Raw genomic sequence first — 27,260 nt, 5'->3', positions numbered from 1 at the left:
CGACTGGACACACTCAGAAAAATTATCGCAAAATACGTGTTAAAAAATTCCGTTTTGACCTGGATATTGAGCCAGTAAAATTAAATTGCATTAAATTATGTCATGAAAGTATTAAACTTACTCTGACACACACATTCCCAAATATTAGTGTTGACAGTTACACGGACCTGCGCTGTTCAAGCTGCTGAGCTGCTGCTGTTAAACGCAGCGTGGCTCCTAAAAACCATTACAATACATTTATATATGTATATATATTATATTTTTACACAACTATCCTTTATTGACCGAGTTTCATTCATGAAGTCAGTGGTGTGGATACACATCTCTATGTGTGGGTGTGACTCTGAGCGGCACAGCGCAGGTCATTATAATCTCATTATTTTAAGGTGCAAATTAAAAAAAATCCCCAGTCTTGTCGAACAATTTTAATCACTAACGACAAGTATTTTAACTAGACTTTGGTGTAGCAGTGGAAAATTCATAAAATAAATTATTATTATATTAAATTATATTATAAATTCATAAAATATCAACTAGACATAAGTGAAGAGTTAATGGTCCGTGTCATCGGGCAACACAGGTACAGCAGGAAACATACAGCTGTTTATCATCCAAATATCACGAACAAAGTGACAAGAAGAACCAAAACCACTTACTTATAGAAGGAAATATTGTCTCCCTTGTTCCTCCGTTTGTGGCTTTGCCAACATGTGCAGCTTTCCGGCATATTCCACCTGTTTCTTGAACTTCTATGCACGCAAATCACTAACTTGCCCTGAATTAAAATGGCGATCACACCTCCTTACTGACAGGATTTACTTAATGGTTTTCATTATGCTTTTGTTCTTATTTTGAAACTTTAACAAGTGGACTGACATGTTAAACATGGTGCGAATTTACTGAAGAAGTAGTAGACTTTTTTGTTTTGTTTTGTATATTGTTCTGCAAGCCACTTTTAATTACAAATTCATCCGCACACCACCTGAGTTTTCATTATCCTTCATTTGTTTGGCATTTTTTGATGAAAATTTAGCAGGTGAACACTGGGTGTGTTTAAAACAATATTGTGGGTGCTCTTAATTCATAGTGTGAAGTAAAACAGAGCATGCCATGTAAAAGAAACAGCTTTATTTTTGCTTAATAAACTGTACAATGTAGTCAAGTGTTGTGTGGGCCGCCAGAAGAGGAGGTACTGCTGGCCCACCACCAGAGGGCACCCTGTCTGGAGTGCGGGCTCCAGGCACCAGAGGGCGCAGCCGCCTCACAGGAGCAGCCAGGGTGACAGCTGTCACGCATCACCCGCAACAGCTGTTACCAATCATCTGATCGGCAGGAGTACATCAGCAGGACGACGTCTCCACCTCTTTGCCGAGATATCGTTTCTACCGAGAAGGTAACGTACTCTGCTAGCTAATTAACAGTGATCTTTGTAACTTGTGCATTACTCTGAGAGAACTTCCCAACGAGAGGTGGAGGTAGCTTACCTGTCGTTCGGATTCCTGGGTGCGAACGCGCCCTCTTTTAACTGTTCTTTATTCCTCGCCAGCAGTACCAGGTCCGACACGCGGAGGCAGTGGCCACCTGGGAGTTCGGGACTTGGCGGCTCCAGTATTCTCGGGGTCTGGTGGCGGAGGAAACCGTGTGGTTCCGGTTCTACTTTGGAGAGGTGTCTCCTATCTTCGAGCCTGCCCACACGACACCTGTGTTAATTTGACTTTGTCCCTTTATTGTGATCTGTTGTCCTTGTTGTGCGTATTCACAACAGTAAAGTGTGTTATTTGACCTATTCCATTGTCCGTTCATTTGCGCCCCCTGTTGTGGGTCCAGGTATTTACACTTTCCCAACAGTCAAGACTATCTTTAGTTTCTTTTGTCTGTATTAGCATATTTGATATTGGAGTAATCCAGAAGTAATTGAAAGTAATCAAATTACATTACTTTAATATTATGGTGTAACTGTATCGGAATACATTTTTAAAGTAACCCTCCCAACCCTGCTGGCAGGTCTAATTAATCCGACCTGTGTTCTGCATTCTTGTGATGCAGGGTTACTGTGAGTTCTAAAGGTAAAGAAAACATCAGCAGGCAATAGCCCCTTTCTTATACTTTGCCTTTTTTGTGGAATAGTCTGCCCATTGAGATAAAACTACCTTTTGTTCCCTCAAACTTAAAAATAACTTGTACTTTGTTGCATTGAATCATTCTGTTGCATAATCATGGTGGCCTAGTGCAATTGCTTACAAAAGAGAAAGTTGGTTGAATTGCACATGAAGTGCGCATGAAGCAGGAATCGTATGCAATACGTGTAAAATCGTAACTGTGTCTAATGCCTCGTACACCTGTTGCTACAGCTATTTACACACACCAGTGACTGAAAGACAGAGTGTGGCTGTGTGAGCCCATTCGTACCCTCTCACAGCAGGTGTTGGCCAAATTCCAGGTGACACATACAGACATCTAACACCACTAGCATGGCACTTAGAAAATGTGTGGCCATTTGCACTGTTAACACGACAACAGTCAGCAGACGATCACTGTTGGGCTGGATCTGAAATTTGTCTAAGTGCCCCATGAGTGTGACTTTGGTGTGTGCGCTGAACTGACAGGGGGTGTGGCTGCTGACAGGAACGGCTGCAGAGATCTGTGGTTCTGGACGTCACTGTGAGAACACGTACTGTGTTTAGACATGAGCTAACAACTGTCCACTGTGATGCATGTGTGTCTGCTTGCTGTCATCACATGGACATACATAAAAACATATATCGCTGTGGCAATGGGCTTCAGCGAGCGCACGCCACGCACACTGACAGGCTGCTCCAGGTGACACGGACTGTCAGATCATAACACGCAACGAGCAATCTGAATATCACGTCACCCAGTTGAGCTCTGTTCCACATGACGCGGTGTCTGTTCTGCAGCGCGCTGTCCACAAGACACGCGTGTCGGGCAGGACACGCACATGGGGATGGATGGACACGCAGCCAGCAGATGTGGACATTATAAAAGCGCACTGCTTCTCATTCATGTCATTTCATGTGGCTTTATTTTTTTAAATACGTCCATGTCCTTCTTGATATCAAGCATTTTTCCACATCTTTCACAGGAGATGTTTCTGTGAAAGATGTGGAACGTTTCTGACTGGCAATCAGAGCTTTTGGAAAGTGCAATTTCAAATTCCATGGATGGCATGTATTTTTTATTTTTTTACTTTCACTGCAGCTGTGCGATATGGTTACACATCGCGCAGCTGCTCACACTGTGTTCCCGTGTGCACGAACCGTTGCAGTGGCATCATGCATGCCTGCCCTTGTGGTTCGCTCATACGAGCTGTTTCGCCATGAGTTGCCCTGAACTGTACTTATTCGTACTATGTGTGAAGGGGCCCTAATGTGGAGTTGCATTAAGAAGGGGATCCAGTGTAAAGCTTGTGTCAAACCATCATGTAAATCTGCTGTGGCAATCAAAGGCTTTAAGCTTTAAGAACTTAAGTTATATTGAACCCCTCACTTGCTTCTACTGGACCCATCATCCGTAGAGAAGCATTCAGTCTTATCTAAGACAAATTCCTGGGTGTGTTAGCAAAGCATATCAGTCTGATTCGCTGAGTGAGGAGCTGCACTTATGCAGAATTACAATCAGATCCTAACCAAGGATGAACAGCACCACCTGCTGCAAGTTGTTGAGTGGCATCGATGTCAGTTCCCGGAGGTGAGGAAAATCAGAAACAAAGGCCCTGTGACTGTTTGTTTTCACCAGATAGGTGGACAGTGACATGTAGTACTTTCTTATCTCTCCTGTATGGTCAGTTAAAGGAGAAAGGATTGTTGTTTCAATTTGTATTTCATTTGTGAACAGGTACACTACTATTGCTGGTTTGCCCTAATATGCTCAACCACTGCAATGTGGCAGTGGTTAGAATAGTTGTATCGAAATAAAATTTTGCATAAAACATCTCATCAAGATTTTGTCAGGAAGCACCTTAAGAAAGTAACATTTTACTTTTGGCATCCCGTAGAGGACCACCCTACTGTACACTGAAAAAAAATATATAAATGCAACACTTTTATTTTTGCTCCCACTTTTCATGAGCTGAACTCAAAGATCTAAAACATTTTCTATATACACAAAAGGCCCATATCTTTCAAATATTGTTCACAAATCTGTCTAAATCTGTTGAACAAAAAAGGAGAGTTCTCTGCGCTTCTGTACAGCACTAAAAATCTGGTGTAACCAGATAGGACTAACTTGTAAAAGAGAAAAGCAACTGGTGCAACACAGAAGTACGAGGTCTGTTAGAAAATATCGGACCTTTTTATTTTTTGCAAAAACCATATGGATTTGAATCACGTGTGATTGCATCAGCCAAGCTTGAACCTTTGTGCGCATGCGTGAGTTTTTTCACACCTGTCGGTTGTGTCATTCGCCTGTGAGCACGCTTTGTGGGAGGAGTGGTCCAGCCCCTCGGCGGATTTTCATTGTCAGGAAAATGGCTGAGCGACTGCCGCTTTGCTGCATCAAACTTTTTTCAGAAACTGGGAGAGACAGCCAGGTGGAAACTATTCGGAAAATTCAGATGGCTTTCAGTGAAGATTCAATGGGCATCACAGAGATTAAGGAGCATTACAACTGGATTAAAGACGGCCCACAGCAGCTGAGGGCGCGCCACGCTCCGAGCGGCGATCGACAGGCTGAAACGACCAGATCATTTCCAAAGTGAAGGCTGTGTTGATCCGGGACATCATGTGACTACCAGAGAAATAGCAAGAGAGGTGGACACAACACTTTTTCGGCACATTACACTGTTACAGGAGATTGTGTAATGAAAGACGTGCGGCGGAATTCGTGCGTCAGGACGGAGCCGCTAATGGTGCAGAACAAAAAGCACCTCCGTATTGGAAGTCTCACAGGACATGCCCAGCGCTTCCACCTTTCGGAAGATTCAGATGGCTTTGGGTGGCTTTTCAGTCGAGTGAGTATCCGAGAAATTGTCGAAGAGCTGAGCATGTCACAACATGTGCTGTGAGACCAACACGGAGGTGCTTTCGTTCCACACCATTAGCGGCTCCGTGGCGAATTCCTCTGCTCCTGTTTTCATGACAAAATCTCCTTTAACAGTGGAATGTGCCGGAAAAGTGCTATGTCCACCTTTTCTGTCATTTCTCTGGCCAGACGACGTCCCGGATCAACACAGCCTTCACTTTGAAAATGATCCTTTCATTTCAGCCTGTTGATGGCCGGTCGAAGCGCGGCGCGCCCTCAGCCGCTGTGGGCCATCTTTAATCCGGTTGTAATGCTCCTTATCTCTGTGATGCCCATAAGATCTTCACCGAAAGCCATCTGAATTTTCTGAATGGTTTCCATCTGGCTGTCTCTCACAGTTTCTGGAAAAATTTGATGCAGCAAAGCTCCAGCCGTTCAGACATTTTCCTCACAATGAAAATCCGATGAGGGGGGAGGACCAGTGCTCACTCAAAGCGTGCTCACAGGCGAATGACGCAACCGACAGGCGTGAAAAAACTCACGCATGCGCACGAAGGTTCAAGCTTGGCTGATGCAATCACACGTGATTCAAATCCATAAGGTTATTGCAAAAAATAAAAAGGTCCGATACTTTTCTAACAGACCTCATAGGTGCTGAAAAATTTATTATTAAGGTGCTGAAAACATACAAAAAGAGCCCAACATTTCGATGTGAAAATCACAGTCCTGAAGAGTCCTGAAAAGACCTGGTACAGCCTAAATACTAATAGGAGCCAGGTGTCATAATGCTTAAAGGGGGCGTGACCATCCGTCAGTCAAGGCACTCACTCAATTTGTACTCAGTTCATAATTAGAGACACACTGTCCCAAAAAACAAACAACATGACAAAAACCCAGATTAAAAACAATTATTAATATTAAAGAAAACAAGTAAATTTCTATTCTTCATTCAAACCAAACGGTTCCAAAGTGCCCAAAGTATAAATCCAAAATGCTTCTCTACATAAAGGTTTTTTAATGATGTCACCTCCTCTGGGTGGGTCTCTTTTGTTCCTGCTGCACGCTGTAAGAAGAAATCAAGATGTCAACTTTTGAATCGATTAATGCAAGTACTACTGCATGTTCACAAACTTTATCTTTTACTGATGAGCAAGGTGCTGATATTGTTTTGCCGCACTCCTTATTTAAGGATATGTTTAAGTCTTCAGAGTCTAATATACTGTCCTTGACTAAAGAATTAGAAGATCTGAAGAAATCAGAATCCAGATTTTTGTGACATTCTATAACTCTGTTGGAATATAATAATAGATTTTATTTATAACGCACTTTACATTTTAAGTAAATCTCAAAGTGCACAGTACAAACAACGTTAAAAAAAATAAACAATACAGAAACATTTAAAAAAGTGATGAAAGTAAACAGAAAGGTAATAAAACAAAATGGCAATAAAATTGAATAAAAGAATGAGTCAAAAGAGTCAGCCAGGGAAGGCCTTTTGAAAAAGGAAAGTTTTTAGCCCCTTTTTAAAAGCATCCACCGACTGTGGAGCCCTGAGGTGGTCAGGGAGGGCATTCCACAGATGGGGAGCAGCAGCCTCGAAGGCCCTGTTGCCCATGGTCTTGAGCCGAGTCTTGGGTGGGTGCAGGCGGTGCAGCTGGCCTGACCGGGTTCTAGATGATGTATGTGGATTGAGGAGTTCGGTAAGGTAGGTGGGGGCTACACCATACAGACAGTGATGGGTGTGAAGGAGGATTCTGAATTCAATACGAAGGCGAATGGGGAGCCAGTGCAGAGTGCGAAGGATGGGGGTGATGTGCTCATATTTACGCACTCTCATCAGGACTTGGGCAGCACTATTTTAGACGTATTGGAGCCTTTGTAGGCTCTTGCTCGGGATCCCGACGAGTAGTGCGTTACAATAGTCCAACCTGGAGGAGACAAATGGATGAACGATCTTCTCTGCAGCAGGGCAGAAGAGAAATGTCTGGAGTTTGGCGATATTACAGAGGTGAAAAAATTAGGTTTTGCATATATGATTGATATGATTATCAAAGCTAAGATGGGGGTCAAACTGGACCCCCAAATTGGTCACGGAAGGAAAGAAGGAAAAGTTGTGGCAGAGAAAAGAGAAGTACCAATGTGGACAGCTTCTGTTTTGGAGCTGTTCATCTGTAAAAAGTTTTCACTCATCCACACCTTTATCTCCTCCAGGCAGGAGTTCAGTTGAGTGACAGAGGTGGAGGGGGGGGGCCTTGAGGTAAAGTTGTGTGTCGTCAGCATAGCAATGGAATTGTAATTCTTGCCTGCCGACGACACGAAAGCGGGGGAGCATGTAGATGGTGAAGAGGGTTGGACCGAACACAGAGCCCTGGGGGACCCCACAGACAACAGTGTGGGCACGGGATTTAGCATCCCCCAGGGCTATGAACTTGGTCCTTCCCATGAGATATGAATGAAACCACTGAAGGGCAGTGCCAGAGATACCAATGTCGTGTTGAAGATGGAAGAGAATATGGTGATCAACAGTATCAAATGCAGCAGAGAAGTCGAGAAGGATGAGGAGGGAAGTGGAGCCAGAGTCAGAGGTCATCAAAAGGTCATTGGTGACTCTGATGAGAGCTGTCTCAGTGCTGTGGGAGGGACAAAAACCAGACTGGAATATGGGAGAGCTAAGCGCATTTCGCGCGGTTTGCGCATCAATAAAACTAAAGTCTTCATGCTGAAATGGGAGCAAATTTTAAACAAATGCTCTCTTGATCTTATGCTTTTGATAATTTAGAAGATTAAGTCTGAACAAGAGAAATTGAAAAAGGATCTGTTGCGGATGGAAAAAGAAATGAAGAGCAAAGTTAATGCTGATGCGTTTGCTGAGGTTATAGAGAAAACTCCATGACTTTGTCGTCCTTTGTGAAAGATCTACAGGCATATAAGATAAGGAAATATGAACAGGACACTAAAGACTATGTAGATGGATCAGTTTATGACTGGCATGGTAAAAAGAGGAAGTTTTTTTTAAGAACAATCGTCCGCCCCTCCTCAAGATGCACAAGGTCATGCCTTTTTCTATGGCGAGTAAGAGACATTTCTCTGGTGAAGTTTTGTCCCGAGGTTGTGGCTTTTCCCAATCCAGGAGTTCCTCTTCTTTTTTGGATCAAGGTCACACTCATCCAACAGTAAGCTGTGGCGGGGCTTGAGGGGGAAGAAGAAGAGAACCCCCACCGCCCACTCGTTGGTCCCTGCGGACCCACTCGAGGAGACTGTGATTAACATCTCTGATTCTGTCCTCACAGCTACTGAGACAGCGATTCTTCAGAAAGGACTCTCCTTTGCTCCTTCTAACACCTTGATTCTTTTTCTCTTAAAGTTGATTCTTTTAAATTTTTCAGACAGCTTCATTTGAAACATTTTTTCTCTAAGTCTAATAATTTGTCTAGTAATAAAAGTGATGATCCAGACTCTAATATTAGTGAGTCTTCAAGAGAATTTACCGTTTTTAAATAGAAATTGAATTTTTGCCTTCTTCAAATTTAAACCCTATTATAGTGACTTTTAGCCAGTTAGTTGAGTGGGATTTTGCTAAATTAGGTGTTTTATGCCCATCTAAAGATAAAAGTATGACAAAGAGTGAATTGGATGTATTGCGATCTTTGGAATCCAGACGGGACCTGCCGACAAGGGGGGTGCTGTTGTTGTCATGGGGAAGGGGGAGAATTATGAACGTGGTATTTTGAAACTGCTAAATAATGTAAAACACTATCATCCTTTATCTTCTGATCCCACTTCTATTATCAATAGTATGATTCATGAATTTATTAACTCATCTTATAAGAAAGGTTGGATTACAGAAAAAGGGAAGGTTTTTCTTTTAAATGAATATCCTCATTGTCCTGTATTTTATGATTTACCCAAAATTCATAAACAATTGGATGAGCCTCCATTACAGCCTATTGTTTCTGGAATAGGGAGTCTTACTGAGCCCGTCTCACAATTTGTTGACTTTTTTCTGGGAAAATTTGTTCATAATTTACCTTTGTATCTTGAGGACATTACTGATGTTCTAAACTTAATAATTGGAATTGTGCAAGTGATGATTTCCTTGTGTCTTTGGAGGTACAAAGCTTGTATACATGTATACCTCACCACGTAGGCTTAGGAGCCATTTCCTTCTATCTTGCTAAACATCCTACTGATGTGTTGCCACCTTCAGATTTTCTTATTAAATTCATTGAGATTGTTCTATCCAATAATTTTTTAAATATTCTGGTAAATATTACTTATGACTACAGGGGACTGCTATGGGGAGTGCTTTTGCTCCATCATACACTTGTTTAGTGATGGGGTTTGGGAAGAGAAACACGTCTTTAGTATTGAAAATAACCATTTTCACTCAAAAATATTATGATGGCGTAGCTATATTGATGATGTCCTCTTAATCTGGAGGGGCACATTTGATGAATTACATCAATTTCTGAATTATGTCAATTCCACTACAGATTATCTTTCTTTCACTATGAATTATAATCTTCATTCCATTGACTTCTTAGATCTTACTATTTATAAGGATGGTAATAATTTTTTGCAATCGACTATTTACAGTAAACCTCTTAGTAGAAACACTTTATTGAGAGCAGACAGTAATCATCTGCCTCATTTTGTTCGTAACATACCAGTGGGTCAGTTTTTGCAAGTTAGAAGAAGCTGCAGTACTATTACTGATTTTATGTCAAAAGCAGCTCTTTTAACACATCGGTTTGAACAACGTAGCTATGATAAAATTGATAATGGTAAAGCATGGGATAGAGCTCTAAATACTGATCGTGCCTCTTTACTTAAGAAGAAATCCAAATCTTCTACAAGATCTAAATTGTTTTTTTGTGTTTTTTTTACCTGCTATACACCATTGGCGGGAAGAGCAAAAAACATAATTTACAAACACTGGCACATTCTTAAGAGTGATCCGACACTTAAAGAAATGTGTGCTGAACCGGCCAAATTGAAATTTAGGCGTGCCCATAATACTCGTGATCGACTTGTTTATTGAGATATGAATATTCCTGTCTCGACTACTTGGCCTTCCAGCCTACCGAAAGGTTTCTTTAGATCCGGTAATTGTGCACATTGTTCTAATTCCACTAATGCTAAGTTTTTCTCTCATCCCCGTACTGGTAAGCAATATTCTATTTCTTCATTTATCAATTGTAACACTACACATGTACTATACCTCCTAAAATGCCCTTGTGGATTGGCATATATTAGCCAAACAAAACGCCGACTTAAATTACGGATAGCTGAACATAAAACAGCAATCCGTACTCAGAACCTAACTTATGCCATGGCAAGGCATTATAAACAGGCCGGTCATGGCTCCCCAGAATTTGAAAGATGCTGAGGAGCCATGACTGGTGTATGTTCACTTGGTTGCATCAGAATTTTGGCTCTCTGTTGGGACTGTTTACACAGAGACTGCTACCTGCTGCTTTGGACTTTGAACTAATAGTCTTTTTCAAGACTTTTTTACTTTTTACCTTTTTACTTTTTTTTACTTTTTTACTGTGCTCCAACGCCTAAGGAAGACCTCTAACGGTCGAAACATCGCGACGGAGCACTTTTATCAGCTAACTTTCATCAGCGTTGGCAAGCTAACTAGCTTGCTAACGCTTTCGTTTTTATTTTTTTTAGCACTGTTGTCGTGCGTTACCTGTGCTGCTCCACAGCGTGTTTAGTCGATTTTTATTTTATTTTAGCACCGTTGTCGTGCGTTCGCTGTTGTCGTGCGTTACCTGTGCTGCTTCATGGCCTGTTTGGTGCCTTAATTAAGGCACTCCTTCTGCTGAATCACCTCTAAATTATTTACACATTATTCACTTTGCGTGTTTTTAGGAATCCGCTAGGTTGCGTAGCTACTAGCTCTTAGCCGATTTAGCATGGCGGCTTCTCCTGTCTCTCCCGTACTTTTCTGCTCTGAGTGTGAAATGTTTAGTTATTCCTCAGCCTCCTTTAGCAGTAACGGTACTTGTAATAAGTACAGCTTATTCGTAGCTTTGGAGGCCAGGCTGGGCGAATTGGAGACTCGGCTCCGCACCGTGGAAAATTCTACAGCTAGCCAGGCCCCTGTAGTCGGTGCGGACCAAGGTAGCTTAGCCGCCATTAGTTCCCCCCTGGCAGATCCCGGGCAGTCGGGAAAGCAGGCTGACTGGGTGACTGTGAGGAGGAAGCATAGCCCTAAACAGAAGCCCCGTGTACACCGTCAACCCGTTCACATCTCTAACCGTTTTTCCCCACTCGACGATACACTCGCCAAGGATCAAACTCTGGTTATTGGCGACTCTGTTTTGAGAAATGTGAAGTTAGCGACACCAGCAACCATTGTCAATTGTCTTCCGGGGGCCAGAGCAGGCGACATCGAAGGACATTTGAAATTGCTGGCTAAGGCTAAGCGTAAATTTGGTAAGATTGTAATTCACGTCGGCAGTAATGACACTCGGTTACGCCAATCGGAGGTCACTAAAATTAACATTAAATCGGTGTGTAACTTTGCAAAAACAATGTCGGACTCTGTTGTTTTCTCTGGGCCCCTCCCCAATCAGACCGGGAGTGACATGTTTAGCCGCATGTTCTCCTTGAATTGCTGGCTGTCTGAGTGGTGTCCAAAAAATGAGGTGGGCTTCATTGATAATTGGCAAAGCTTCTGGGGAAAACCTGGTCTTGTTAGGAGAGACGGCATCCATCCCACTTTGGATGGAGCAGCTCTCATTTCTAGAAATCTGGCCAATTTTCTTGGATCCTCCAAACTGTGACTGTCCAGCGTTGGGACCAGGAGGCAGAGCTGTGGTCTTATACACCTCTCTGCAGCTTCTCTCCCCCTGCCATCCCCTCATTACCCCATCCCCGTAGAGACGGTGCCTGCTCCCAGACCACCAATAACCAGCAAAAATCTATTTAAGCATAAAAATTCAAAAAGAAAAAATAATATACCACCTTCAATTGCACCACAGACTAAAACAGTTAAATGTGGTCTATTAAACATTAGGTCTCTCTCTTCTAAGTCCCTGTTGGTAAATGATATAATAATTGATCAACGTATTGATTTATTCTGCCTAACAGAAACCTGGTTACAGCAGGATGAATATGTTAGTTTAAATGAGTCAACACCCCCGAGTCACACTAACTGTCAGAATGCTCGTAGCACGGGCCGGGGCGGAGGATTAGCAGCAATCTGCCATTCCAGCTTATTAATTAATCAAAAACCTAGACAGAGCTTTAATTCATTTGAAAGCTTGTCTCTTAGTCTTGTCCATCCAAATTGGAAGTCCCAAAAACCAGTTTTATTTGTTATTATCAATCAATCAACTCAATCAACTTTTTTCTTGTATAGCGCCAAATCACAACAAACAGTTGCCCCAAGGCGCTCCACATTGCAAGGCAAGGCCATACAATAATTATGAAACACAGTCTACGTCTAAAGCAACATAACCAAGGGATGGTCCAGGGTCACCCGATCCAGCCCTAACTATAAGCCTTAGCGAAAAGGAAAGTTTTAAGCCTAATCTTAAAAGTAGAGAGGGTATCTGTCTCCCTGATCTGAATTGGGAGCTGGTTCCACAGGAGAGGAGCCTGAAAGCTGAAGGCTCTGCCTCCCATTCGTCAGATCGTCCACCTGTGTTGTGTGGGCCGCTGAAGAGGAGGTACTGCTGGCCCACTACCACCAGAGGGCGCCCTGCTTGGAGTGCGGGCTCCAAGCACGAGAGGGCGCCAGACCCAGAGGAAGTGACAGCTGTCACTCATTACTCCAGCTGTCACTCATCTACACCACCATATAAGCCGGACTGCAACTCCACCTCCCCGCCGAGAAATCGACTACCAGTACTAAGGTAATTTCTCTGCTGAATTTAAACTGTGACTTACGTCTGATCTGTTTGCAGCCGTTGTCCTGTGGTGCCCTTTCAACTGGGTTGGCGGTCAGTGAGAGAAGCGACGTCTTCGCCTCTCACTCCATCCAGATAAGTGGTTACAGGAGCTGCTAGTGTGTTCCTAGGTTGGAGGTGGAGGTGCTTCCTCCCAACTGTGTTTGGACTGTTAATTACTGAGTGTGCGGACTCACACTCACACATCATCTTTCTGTTTTCTGCCAGCAGTACCAGGGTCGACAGCCGAAGACAGAGGCCACCTGGGGACTCGGGACTTGGCGGCTCCGGTGTTCTTCAGGCCGTTGGTGGTGGAGGCTGTGTGGGACGCGGCTTCTCTCTCGTCGGGCGTCTTCTATCTTCGAGCCTGCCCACACGTCACCTGGTGTTTATTGACTGTGAAAATTAAGACACGTTTCGTTGTGTTATATCACAACATTAAATTGTTACCTTTTGGCTTACTCATTGTCCGTTCATTTGCGCCCCCTGTTGTGGGTCCGTGTTACGACACCTTCCCAACAGGATTTCTCGGCCAATCGTCATGGACTCCGAGGGGCGTCAACTCCAGCTTGAACGGCCAATGGAAGAGCCAGGAGCGCAGGCGTCAGCGGGAGGTGGGTTGAGTGAGCTGCAGCAGATCTTAACCGCCTTCAAGGCCCGGTTAGAATTAGTGACCGAGCAGAGTGTCCTCCTTAATCGGAGGGTGGAGGCTCTCACCGCCAGGGTGGAAGCGCGCGATCAGGGCGCCGCTGCAGCCACTCCTCTGGCTGGTCCTGGGCCCGTATCAGACGTTCCACTGGTCGTTCAACGAACCCCCCCACCGTCCCCTGAAGCATACATAAGCCCTCCGGAACCGTACGGGGGCTGTGTCGAGACGTGCGCGGACTTCCTCATGCAGTGTTCGCTCGTCTTTTCACAGCGCCCCATCATGTACGCATCAGACGCTAGCCGGGTGGCTTATGTTATTAATTTGCTTCGAGGAAAGGCACGCGCATGGGCTACGGCGCTTTGGGAGCAGAATTCACGGCTCCTAACGTCTTATACTGGGTTTGCACGGGAGTTCAAACAAGTGTTTGATCATCCCAACAGAGGCGAGACCGCTTCGAACGTGCTGCTGTCGATGAGACAGGGGCGCCGTAGCGCAGCCGAGTATGCAGTCGACTTCCGCATCGCGGCAGCGAGGTCCGGCTGGAATAACGTTGCGCTCCGCGCCGCCTTTGTAAATGGACTGTCCCCGGTCCTTAAGGAGCACCTACTGGCCAAGGATGAACCGCGGGAATTCGACGGGCTGATCGATTTAGTTATACGTTTAGACAACCGTTTGAATGAGCATCGTCGGGAGCAGGCCGGGAGGCGTGACCGGGCACGAGCCGTCCCTCCCCCTTCCGGTTCCGACAAGGTGACGTCGTCCCCACGCTTCACTGCCAGAGAGCTCCGTGTGGCTACGGCTCCCCCTGCTGAGGAGGCTAGGGACACGAGCAGGGCCAAATTAAGATCAAAAATCAGACAAAGGAGGCTGGCCCGCGGGGAGTGTTTTGTCTGCGGCTCTTGCGAGCACATGCAGAAGGACTGCCCTAAAATGGTCAATCTACAACGCCCGTCCTTAGAAACTGGGCTAAGGGTGGGTCATAACACGCACGCGGGAAAACCCCGCAAATCAGCACGAATCCCAGTAACAATCCTTTGTGGGGATTTAACCCTTCATGCCCCAGCACTGATAGACACAGGGTCTGAAGGGAATCTGCTGGACAGCAGATGGGTAAAGGAAGTAGGGCTCCCTCTGGTGGCTCTGCTGGCACCATTGCAGGTGCGAGCACTAGATGGCACCCTGCTTCCATTAATCACACATCAGACACAACCAGTGACTTTGGTTGTGTCTGGGAATCACAGGGAGGAGATAGTGTTCCATGTAACACCTTCTACCTCCCGAGTGATTTTGGGCTTTCCATGGATGGTGAAGCACAATCCCCGGATTGATTGGCCGTCTGGGGTTGTGACGCAGTGGAGCGAAACCTGCCACCGGGAGTGCTTAGGATCCTCGGTTCCTCCCGGCACCACGGCTAATGAGGAGGTCAAAGTTCCCCCCAATCTATCGGCGGTGCCAAGGGAGTACCACGATCTTGCTGACGTTTTCAGCAAAGATCTGGCACTCACTCTTCCCCCGCACCGACCGTATGATTGTGCCATCGATTTGGTCCCGGGCGCTGAGTACCCGTCCAGTAGGTTGTACAACCTCTCACGTCCGGAACGCGAATCAATGGAGACCTACATCCGGGACTCCTTAGCTGCCAGGCTGATCCGGAACTCCACCTCCCCGATGGGTGCTGGTTTCTTTTTTGTGGGCAAGAAAGACGGCGGACTCCGTCCATGCATTGATTACAGAGGGCTGAACGAGATCACGGTTCGCAACCGATACCCGTTACCTCTGTTGGATTCAGTGTTCACGCCCCTGCATGGAGCCCGAATTTTCACAAAATTGGATCTTAGAAACGCGTACCACCTGGTTCGGGTCCGGAAGGGAGACGAATGGAAGACGGCATTCAACACCCCGTTAGGTCATTTTGAGTACCTGGTTATGCCGTTCGGCCTCGCTAACGCCCCCGCGACGTTCCAAGCTTTGGTAAATGACGTCTTGCGGGACTTCCTGCATCGGTTCGTCTTCGTATATCTGGACGATATACTCATCTTTTCCCCGGACCCTGAGACCCATGTCCAGCATGTACGTCAGGTCCTACTGCGGTTGTTGGAGAACCGGCTGTTTGTGAAGGGCGAGAAGTGCGAGTTCCACCGCACTTCTTTGTCCTTCCTGGGGTTCATCATCTCCTCCAACTCCGTCGCCCCTGATCCGGCTAAGGTTGCGGCGGTGAGAGATTGGCCCCAACCGATAAGCCACAGGAAACTACAGCAGTTCCTAGGTTTTGCAAATTTCTACAGGAGGTTTATTAAAGGTTACAGTCAGGTAGTTAGCCCCCTGACTGCCCTGACCTCCACCAAGGTCCCCTTCGCCTGGTCGGATCGGTGCGAAGCCGCGTTCCGGGAGTTGAAACGTCGGTTCTCGACTGCACCAGTTCTGGTGCAGCCTGATCCTGATCGCCAGTACATAGTAGAAGTGGACGCCTCTGACTCAGGGATAGGAGCCGTGCTGTCCCAGAGCGTGGAGGCTGATAAAGTCCTCCATCCTTGTGCCTTTTATTCCCGCAGGTTGACCCCAGCTGAACGGAACTATGACGTCGGCAATCGGGAACTTCTTGCGGTGAAGGAGGCTCTTGAAGAGTGGAGACACCTGCTAGAGGGGGCATCGTTGCCCTTCACGGTTTTCACGGACCATCGGAACCTGGAGTACATCCGGACCGCCAAGCGGCTGAACCCCAGGCAAGCCCGCTGGTCTCTGTTCTTCGGGCGCTTTGACTTCCAGATCACGTATCGCCCCGGGACCAAGAACCAAAAACCAGATGCATTGTCCCGGGTGCACGAAGAAGAAGCCAAAGCGGGGCTGTCGAACCCCACCGAGACCATCATCCCCGAGTCCACTGTCGTGGCCTCCCTCACCTGGGACGTGGAGAAGACCGTCCGGGAGGCCCTGACAAGGAGCCCAGACCCGGGAACTGGCCCCAAGAACAGACTGTACGTCCCACCAGAGGCAAGAGCTGCCGTATTGGACTTCTGTCACGGGTCCAAGCTCTCCTGTCATCCCGGAGTGCGTAGGACCGTGGCAGTAGTCCAGCAGCGCTTCTGGTGGGCGTCCCTGGAAACCGACGTCCGGGACTACGTCCAGGCCTGTACCATCTGCGCCAGGGGCAAGGCAGACCATCGGAGGACGACGGGACTCCTCCAACCCCTGCCAGTGCCTCATCGCCCCTGGTCTCACATCGGCCTGGACTTCATCACGGGCCTCCCGCCGTCCCAGGGCAACACCGTTATTCTCACGATAGTGGACCGGTTCTCCAAGGCGGCCCACTTCGTGGCCCTCCCGAAGCTCCCGACAGCCCAGGAGACGGCAGACCTCCTGGTCCACCACGTCATGCGGCTGCATGGGAAACCATCGGACATCGTATCAGATCGTGGTCCCCAGTTCTCTTCGCAGGTGTGGAAGAGTTTCTGTAAGGAGCTGGGGGCCACCGTGAGTCTCTCGTCCGGGTACCACCCCCAGACCAACGGTCAGGCAGAGCGGGCTAACCAGGAGTTGGAACAGGCCCTTCGCTGCGTCACCTCCGCGCACCCGGCGGCCTGGAGTCACCATCTGGCCTGGATCGAGTATGCCCATAACAGCCAAGTCTCGTCTGCTACCGGCCTCTCCCCTTTTGAGGCATGTTTGGGGTTCCAGCCCCCATTGTTCCCGCTGGTGGAGGGAGAGGTCGGTGTGCCCTCGGTCCAGGCCCACCTCAGGAGGTGCCGCCGGGTGTGGCGGACCGCCCGCTCTGCCCTGTTAAAGGCCCGGACGAGGGCCAAGACCCATGCGGACCGCCGACGTTCCCCAGCCCCCACGTACCAGCCCGGGCAGGAGGTGTGGCTGTCGACAAAGGACATCCCCCTCTGTGTGGACTCACCCAAAGTAAAGGACAGGTACATCGGACCATTCCCCATCCTCAAGATCATCAACCCGGCCGCAGTGAAGCTCCGGCTCCCAGCTTCACTGCGGATCCACCCTGTCTTCCACGTGTCCCGTATTAAGCCACACCACTCCTCGCCCCTCTGTGCACCTGGACCTCCGCCGCCTCCTGCCCGGCTCATCGACGGGGAGCCTGCTTGGACGGTCCGCAGGCTCCTGGACGTCCGTCGTAAGGGCCGGGGGTTCCAATATCTGGTGGACTGGGAGGGGTATGGACCTGAAGAACGCTCCTGGGTGAAGAGGAGCTTCATCCTGGACCCGGCCCTCCTGGCCGATTTCTACAGACGACACCCGGACAAGCCTGGTCGGGCGACAGGAGGCGCCCGTTGAGGGGGGGGTCCTGTTGTGTGGGCCGCTGAAGAGGAGGTACTGCTGGCCCACTACCACCAGAGGGCGCCCTGCTTGGAGTGCGGGCTCCAAGCACGAGAGGGCGCCAGACCCAGAGGAAGTGACAGCTGTCACTCATTACTCCAGCTGTCACTCATCTACACCACCATATAAGCCGGACTGCAACTCCACCTCCCCGCCGAGAAATCGACTACCAGTACTATGGTAATTTCTCTGCTGAATTTAAACTGTGACTTACGTCTGATCTGTTTGCAGCCGTTGTCCTGTGGTGCCCTTTCAACTGGGTTGGCGGTCAGTGAGAGAAGCGACGTCTTCGCCTCTCACTCCATCCAGATAAGTGGTTACAGGAGCTGCTAGTGTGTTCCTAGGTTGGAGGTGGAGGTGCTTCCTCCCAACTGTGTTTGGACTGTTAATTACTGAGTGTGCGGACTCACACTCACACATCATCTTTCTGTTTTCTGCCAGCAGTACCAGGGTTGACAGCCGAAGACAGAGGCCACCTGGGGACTCGGGACTTGGCGGCTCCGGTGTTCTTCAGGCCGTTGGTGGTGGAGGCCGTGTGGGACGCGGCTTCTCTCTCGTCGGGCGTCTTCTATCTTCGAGCCTGCCCACACGTCACCTGGTGTTTATTGACTGTGACAATTAAGACACGTTTCGTTGTGTTATATCACAACATTAAATTGTTACCTTTTGGCTTACTCATTGTCTGTTCATTTGCGCCCCCTGTTGTGGGTCCGTGTTACGACACCTTCCCAACAACCTGGTCGTTACTGTGAGTTTCTCTGTGAATTTTCAGACCGTTTGTCTGACTTAGTGCTTAGCTCAGATAAGATAATTATAGTGGGCGATTTTAACATCCACACAGATGCTGAGAATGACAGCCTCAACACTGCATTTAATCTATTATTAGACTCTATTGGCTTTGCTCAAAAAGTAAATGAGTCCACCCACCACTTTAATCATATCTTAGATCTTGTTCTGACTTATGGTATGGAAATAGAAGACTTAACAGTATTCCCTGAAAACTCCCTTCTGTCTGATCATTTTTTAATAACATTTACATTTACCCTGATGGACTACCCTGCAGTGGGGAATAAGTTTCATTACACTAGAAGTCTTTCAGAAAGCGCTGTAACTAGGTTTAAGGATATGATTCCTTCTTTATGTTCTCTAATGTCATATACCAACACAGAGCAGAGTAGCTACCTAAACTCTGTAAGGGAGATAGAGTATCTCGTCAATAGTTTTACATCCTCATTGAAGACAACTTTGGATGCTGTAGCTCCTCTGAAAAAGAGAGCTTTAAATCAGAAGTGCCTGACTCCGTGGTATAACTCACAAACTCGCAGCTTAAAGCAGATAACCCGTAAGTTGGAGAGGAAATGGCGTCTCACTAATTTAGAAGATCTTCACTTAGCCTGGAAAAAGAGTCTGTTGCTCTATAAAAAAGCCCTCCGTAAAGCTAGGACATCTTTCTACTCATCACTAATTGAAGAAAATAAGAACAACCCCAGGTTTCTTTTCAGCACTGTAGCCAGGCTGACAAAGAGTCAGAGCTCTATTGAGCTGAGTATTCCATTAACTTTAACTAGTAATGACTTCATGACTTTCTTTGCTAACAAAATTTTAACTATTAGAGAAAAAATTACTCATAACCATCCCAAAGACTGATCGTTATCTTTGGCTGCTTTCAGTGATGCCGGTATTTGGTTAGACTCTTTCTCTCCGATTGTTCTGTCTGAGTTATTTTCATTAGTTACTTCATCCAAACCATCAACATGTTTATTAGACCCCATTCCTACCAGGCTGCTCAAGGAAGCCCTACCATTATTTAATGCTTCGATCTTAAATATGATCAATCTATCTTTGTTAGTTGGCTATGTACCACAGGCTTTTAAGGTGGCAGTAATTAAACCATTACTTAAAAAGCCATCACTTGACCCAGCTATCTTAGCTAATTATAGGCCAATCTCCAACCTTCCTTTTCTCTCAAAAATTCTTGAAAGGGTAGTTGTAAAACAGCTAACTGATCATCTGCAGAGGAATGGTCTATTTGAAGAGTTTCAGTCAGGTTTTAGAATTCATCATAGTACAGAAACAGCATTAGTGAAGGTTACAAATGATCTTCTTATGGCCTCGGACAGTGGACTCGTCTCTGTGCTTGTTCTGTTGGACCTCAGTGCTGCTTTTGATACTGTTGACCATAAAATTTTATTACAGAGATTAGAGCATGCCATAGGTATTAAAGGCACTGCGCTGCGGTGGTTTGAATCATATTTGTCTAATAGATTACAATTTGTTCATGTAAATGGGGAATCTTCTTCACAGACTAAAGTTAATTATGGAGTTCCACAAGGTTCTGTGCTAGGACCAATTTTATTCACTTTATACATGCTTCCCTTAGGCAGTATTATTAGACGGTATTGCTTAAATTTTCATTGTTACGCAGATGATACCCAGCTTTATCTATCCATGAAGCCAGAGGACACACACCAATTAGCTAAACTGCAGGATTGTCTTACAGACATAAAGACATGGATGACCTCTAATTTCCTGCTTTTAAACTCAGATAAAACTGAAGTTATTGTACTTGGCCCCACAAATCTTAGAAACATGGTGTCTAACCAGATCCTTACTCTGGATGGCATTACCCTGACCTCTAGTAATACTGTGAGAAATCTTGGAGTCATTTTTGATCAGGATATGTCATTCAAAGCGCATATTAAACAAATATGTAGGACTGCTTTTTTGCATTTACGCAATATCTCTAAAATCAGAAAGGTCTTGTCTCAGAGTGATGCTGAAAAACTAATTCATGCATTTATTTCCTCTAGGCTGGACTATTGTAATTCATTATTATCAGGTTGTCCTAAAAGTTCCCTAAAAAGCCTTCAGTTAATTCAAAATGCTGCAGCTAGAGTACTGACGGGGACTAGAAGGAGAGAGCATATCTCACCCATATTGGCCTCTCTTCATTGGCTTCCTGTTAATTCTAGAATAGAATTTAAAATTCTTCTTCTTACTTATAAGGTTTTGAATAATCAGGTCCCATCTTATCTTAGGGACCTCGTAGTACCATATCACCCCAATAGAGCGCTTCGCTCTCAGACTGCAGGCTTACTTGTAGTTCCTAGGGTTTGTAAGAGTAGAATGGGAGGCAGAGCCTTCAGCTTTCAGGCTCCTCTCCTGTGGAACCAGCTCCCAATTCAGATGAGGGAGACAGACACCCTCTCTACTTTTAAGATTAGGCTTAAAACTTTCCTTTTGCTAAAGCTTATAGTTAGGGCTGGATCAGGTGACCCTGAACCATCCCTTAGTTATGCTGCTATAGACGTAGACTGCTGGGGGGTTCCCATGATGCACTGTTTCTTTCTCTTTTTGCTCTGTATGCACCACTCTGCATTTAATCATTAGTGATCGATCTCTGCTCCCCTCCACAGCATGTCTTTTTCCTGGTTCTCTCCCTCAGCCCCAACCAGTCCCAGCAGAAGACTGCCCCTCCCTGAGCCTGGTTCTGCTGGAGGTTTCTTCCTGTTAAAAGGGAGTTTTTCCTTCCCACTGTAGCCAAGTGCTTGCTCACAGGGGGTCGTTTTGACCGTTGGGGTTTTACATAATTATTGTATGGCCTTGCCTTACAATATAAAGCGCCTTGGGGCAACTGTTTGTTGTGATTTGGCGCTATATAAAAAAATTGATTGATTGATTGATTGATCTTATCTTAGGGACCTCGTAGTACCATATTACCCCATTAGAGCGCTTCGCTCTCAGACTGCAGGCTTACTTGTAGTTCCTAGGGTTTGTAAGAGTAGAATGGGAGGCAGAGCCTTCAGCTTTCAGGCTCCTCTCCTGTGGAACCAGCTCCCAATTCAGATCAGGGAGACAGATACCCTCTCTACTTTTAAGATTAGGCTTAAAACTTTCCTTTTCGCTAAGGCTTATAGTTAGGGCTGGATCAGGTGACCCTGGACCATCCCTTGGTTATGCTGCTTTAGACGTAGACTGTGGGGGGGTTCCCATGATGCACTGTTTCTTTCTCTTTTTGCTCCGTATGCATCACTCTGCATTTAATCATTAGTGATCGATCTCTGCTCCCCTCCACAGCATGTCTTTTTCCTGGTTCTTTCCCTCAGCCCCAACCAGTCTCAGCAGAAGACTGCCCCTCCCTGAGCCTGGTTCTGCTGGAGGTTTCTTCCTGTTAAAAGGGAGTTTTTCCTTCCCACTGTAGCCAAGTGCTTGCTCATAGGGGGTCGTTTTGACCGTTGGGGTTTTTCATAATTATTGTATGGCCTTGCCTTACAATATAGAGCGCCTTGGGGCAACTGTTTGTTGTGATTTGGCGCTATATAAAAAAATTGATTGATTGATTGATTGATGACTGAGAAAACTGAGAAAATTACAGTTCCATTCAGGAGGTGACATCATTAAAAAACTTTTATGTAGAGAAGCATTTTGGATTTATACTTTGGGCACTTTGGAACCGTTTGGTTTGAAGAATTGAAATTTACTTGTTTCCTTTAATATTAATAATTGTTTTTATTCTGGGTTTTTGTCATGTTGTTTGTTTTTTGGGACAGTGTGTCTCTAGTTATGAACTGATTGCAAACTGAGTGAGTGCCTTGACTGACGGATGGTCACGCCCCCTTTAATCATTATGACACCTGGCTCCTATTAGTATTTAGGCTGTACCATCCAGGTCTTTTCAGGACTCTGATGAAGATGTGATTTTCACATCAAAATGTTAGTCTCTTTTTGTATGTTTTCAGCACCTTAATAAATTTTTCAGCACCTACTTCTGTGTTGCACCAGCTGCTTTTCTCTTTTACAAGTCTGTCTAAATCTGTGTTAGTGAGCACTTCTCCTTTGCTGAGATGGTCCATCCCACCTCACAGGTGTGGCATATCAAGATGCTGATTAGACAGCATGATTATTGCACAGGTGTGCCTTAGACTGGCCACAATAAAAGACCAAGGATTATCTCGGCAAAGGAGAAGTGCTCACTAACACAGATTTAGACAGTTTTGTGAACAATATTTCTGTCATATTGGCTGTCTATCTGCAGGTAAATATGACTGTCTGCATTCACCTGACAGTCTTGTGGATAGTTTAAACTCAGCACTCAAAACTACACCCGGCATGATTGCGCCACCATTGTTAAAACCACTCCCCCCAAAACACAGTCGCCTTGGTTCAATGATTACTTGCATGATCTCAAGCATAAGGCTAGAGGTCTATAACAAAAATGGCATAGTTCAAAATTAGAGGTATTCCACCTTGCGTGGCATGATGCTATCTTAGCCTATAAGCTTGCACTACTGGCTACGAAGCAGACCTATTACTCTGATTTGATCAACAAAAACAAGCATAACTCAAAGTTCTTGTTCGACACAGTGGCAACACTTATTCATGGACAACCACCTGTAAGTCGCTCTCCTTTTACAGCACAAAATTTTCTGGATTACTTTGAGAAGAAAATAGAAGACATAAGCTTAAACATGTTCCAGCATGCCTTAATCCAGCCACTACACCTGGTTATCATGGTGGGTGCCAACACTGAGGTATTACCTAGATTTACAGAACTTGACAGGAAGCAGAAAGTTTGACCACATTACACCCAGTTTGGCATCTCTTCACTGGCTTCCTGTCCCAGTGAGATCAGATTTTAAGGTTCTGCTGCTAACCTATAAAATTGTTTTTTCTGGTGCACAAAGTACATTACTTTACACTTTAAGTAAATCCTGTGTGATGTTGGAAGATAGGGTGGTTCTCTTAGAGATCCATGTCCGTAAGTTAGAATAGCTTCTTAGCTCAGTGGAGTTACATGTTAAAGGCATTCCAGATGAGGTTAGTGTTGGGCCGGCTAGCGTGCCCATTAGCATCAGCCTACAAATGCCAGCTGTGGTGGATGGCTTCTGGACTGTGGTTAGGTGGATGAAGTCACGTAGGGCTTGGTGCCAGGTTGTGGTACACCGATCACATTCGCCACTGCGAACTGTAAACCAGTTTTCTCCCTTTAGACTTGCCTGATGATTTGCCTGATGTTCTTTGAGCCCACGGGTGACTTCTAGGGATGTCCCGATCCGATCACGTGATCAGAAATCGGGCCTGATCACGTGGTTTCAGACTTGATTGAAATCGGACGTTGCATCCCGATCAGGAATCCGATATAGCTTTTATCCTCGTTATTTTGATCAGCGCTATTTCAGGCTCATTACTGCAGATTAATGGGCCTTTCACACGTCGGAAGCGTCAGAGGCGTGAGACGCGTCACTTTAGCTCGCCTTTTGACGTGATGCTTCTAACGGGAGCGCACATTGCTGCTTGTCGGCAGGCTGATGTGGTCAAAGTTCAACCCAATCTTTTTTTTTTTTTAATTGAACAAAAGAAAAAACATAAGTTCAACCGGACAGAGGTGGGGGGAGTTACGTGCGCAAAGTTTCTTTCGCAGAACTGCTGTTGGTGTGTTTACGCACTCAGCCTGATGCCTCGATGGAATGACAAGAGGATGATGGACACTTTCCCACCAAAACTCTTGCTCAGTCATCCTTCCGTGCGCAGCAGGACCCGGTGCTGACCAAGTCCTCAGGACGACGATCTGTCATCTGATTAACAAAAAGAAAAAAACAAATTGTCCTGTGATCATTTAGGAGCGCGTCTTAAAGAGCTTTCGTCTTTCGTCACGTTCACTGCGCTGCTCTGAACTTGTTGAACACTCATAAAGCATCAGAGGGGTACACTGAGGACTGTCAGGACGCAAATGTAAGTTGTTTTTTTTTTCTTTTACTTTTCAAGTTGACTTTTGAACTTTCGACACTCTGAGCTGTGACGTAGCTTCGAGCTGTCCAGTAGGAACGACGCATCGGGCCAAAACACAGAAGACTAGTGGCAGAAACCACTGATCTGTACAAATGGTAAATGGACTGCATTTATAAAGCGCATTTCCATCTGTATCAGACGCTCAAAGCCCTTTACAGTTATGCCTCACATTCACCCCGATGTCATGGTGCTGCCATACAAGGTGCTCACTACACACTGGGAGCAATAGGGGATTAAAGACCTTGCCCAAGGGCCCTTAGTGATTTTCCAGTCAGCCGGGGATTTGAACCACAGTTCAGTGCAGAAACCACGTGTCTGAAGAAAAATCTTTGGAAATGTTTTTTGTTGTTGTTGTTTGTTACCTCAAAATTTCTGATTACTGTTTTAAAAAGTTTAGAACACTTGGAATTAAAACAGCTAAATCAATAAATGGTTCTTTAGAACCATTTCATCTATAAATTAAAACCACCTGTTATTTCAGATTAGATAATTTCTTGTTTAACATAAAGAACCTTTGACATTTATTTTTAGACAAATAAAATAACATGGAAATTTGTACATTTTTTAAGTCTGGTAGATTATTACTTGATTGTTCAAGCTAGCTCAAGGAGAAGTGCACTGTTTAAGTGATAAATATTAAAATAAGGTGATTAAAATGAAATTATTATATATTTAGCATTTGTTCATTGTTCATTCAGTTTTTTAAAGTATCGGATTGGGGCTCGGTATCGGCAGATACTCAAAATCAGATGACTCGGAATCGGTTCAGGGCCAAAAAAACCTGATCGGGACATCCCTAGTGACTGCCACTCCTATCTCCAGGCTGAAATGTCGAGCTTTAGATAGGGGATTCTATCACCCGCAAATTCAGATTATAGACTCCGGCTGACATTAAATGTATTCCTGGGGCCAGAGCTCCTGACATTGCTTCCCATCTTAGGGTGCTGATGATGCAGAAGGGTAGACAGACTAAGGAACATGACATGAGATACAGTCACATAGTTACTCACATTGGCGCCAATGATGTCAGGATGAAGCTCTCAGAGGTCACAAAAATGGACATAGAGAGGACTTGGGACCTTGCCAGAAAGATGTGTCGGCATTGATTAATAGTCTCTGGTCCTCTCCCCTCCTGGGGTAATGATGACGCATTAAGCACTCATTCACTCAAAAACAAAAGTGTTATGATTATATTTTTGTTTAGTGTAGTTGTTTTTGCTTTAGCATTTTTATCACAACTAAATGTGTGTTGTGCTTTTGCTGTATTTTGTGAGTATGGCTAAAGCATGTGGACACCTCACAGACTTTGATCTGCTTGACGTTTCTTCCTCCAGTCAAAAAAATGCAGTGAAGGTTTTCCCCGAATACTGTCACCAGTAGAGACATTGCCAGCTACAACATTTTGGACATAGGGTGTATTTCTCTGAATATGATCCGGCATGCAGATGTTTCAGTGTTGATGACCCCAGCAGCCAGATAAGGTGAAAGACATGCCCACATGCTGAGACTTTCTTTGAATGTAGCATCATGAGATGACTAATGTTGTGATTTGGTCCTGTATAAATGAATGGAATTGAAGTAAATTTGTCTTACCCTCACTTGGACAAGTCCAACGGTCCAGGCTCAGGATGGCCTGAGCAGGAATCAAGAAAGCAAAAGCACTGGCCTGAAATAGAGGAAGCCTATAAACACACATTAAAGTAAATTTAGTACAGAGGATTCACACAGTTGAAAACCTTCTGTTATTCTGTGATACGTTTAAGGGCCCTGTCCCAGTGGCGTTTAGGAGGATTTGCAGATGGAATGCGCACAAAAGTGGCCCACATCCGCCAAACAACTGCAATAACCGTGTAACATTCCTGTATGAGTCGGCCGCCATCCGAACACATCCGTGATCGTCCGCAGAGGCACGCATGTCCGCAGCCAGGATTTTTGAGCAGCTCAAAAATCCTGCTGCGGATGAGATCCGCATCACTGCCTGAACACGTACTGAAGACATACGCAGGACATACACAACCAACGCGCCGCATATCCCCTGTCATCCGCTGAGATCCGCAACCGACGGGTTGGTGCGACTTGGCGGCAGACCAGGGCAGCGTGCAAAACAGATATGACGCGTGCCCAGCACGGCCACATCACGGTCGCAAATGGTATGTCACGCATGCAGACTAGAGCATGACACGGGAGTGGATTTTCACTCCCGTCCCATCCCGCTCCCAGAAAAAAAATCCCATCCCGTCCTACTCCTGTAAAGATGACTCCCAATCCCATCCCGCTCCCACTCAAAATCAGTCCCACTCCTGTATGTCTCGCGCCGTGATGATCAATGAGGGACTGAATATGTAGTGACGTGGAGATGTCTGGAGTTTGACTGAAGATGTGAACATGTCCTGTATCTGGTAGCAGCCTGTGAGCAGGACTTATGTCTCTTTTGTCCTTTATTTCACAATTATGACAGAGTTTTTGGAGCGAGCAGCAGCAGGAACGGTGTTTCTTTTTCTTTTTATGTTACATGCGCGTGCAAGCGAATCGTTCATGGAGATTATTTTACTTATTAACTACACAGATATATAATAGAACAAATGGGTTTCTGAGTTTTTTGGTGG

The 27,260-nt window shown here is 45.7% G+C and overlaps 1 protein-coding gene across 1 annotated transcript in view; it reads right to left on the bottom strand.

The window, feature by feature from the left end:
• slc23a1 (solute carrier family 23 member 1) overlaps positions 1-27,260 on the bottom strand; it is a 417,619-nt gene that overhangs the window by 224,675 nt on the left and 165,684 nt on the right. Inside the window, exon 4 of the mRNA XM_034177547.1 lies at positions 26,248-26,336. Within this exon, the coding sequence (XP_034033438.1) occupies positions 26,248-26,336 (89 nt within the window). The remainder of the gene's footprint in view (positions 1-26,247; positions 26,337-27,260) is intronic.

This window comes from Thalassophryne amazonica, chromosome 9 (genome assembly GCF_902500255.1).
Source record: "Thalassophryne amazonica chromosome 9, fThaAma1.1, whole genome shotgun sequence".
Taxonomy (NCBI): domain Eukaryota; kingdom Metazoa; phylum Chordata; class Actinopteri; order Batrachoidiformes; family Batrachoididae; genus Thalassophryne; species Thalassophryne amazonica.
Note: the sequence above shows the minus strand (reverse complement) of the source record. Positions and strands in the feature narration are given on the sequence as shown.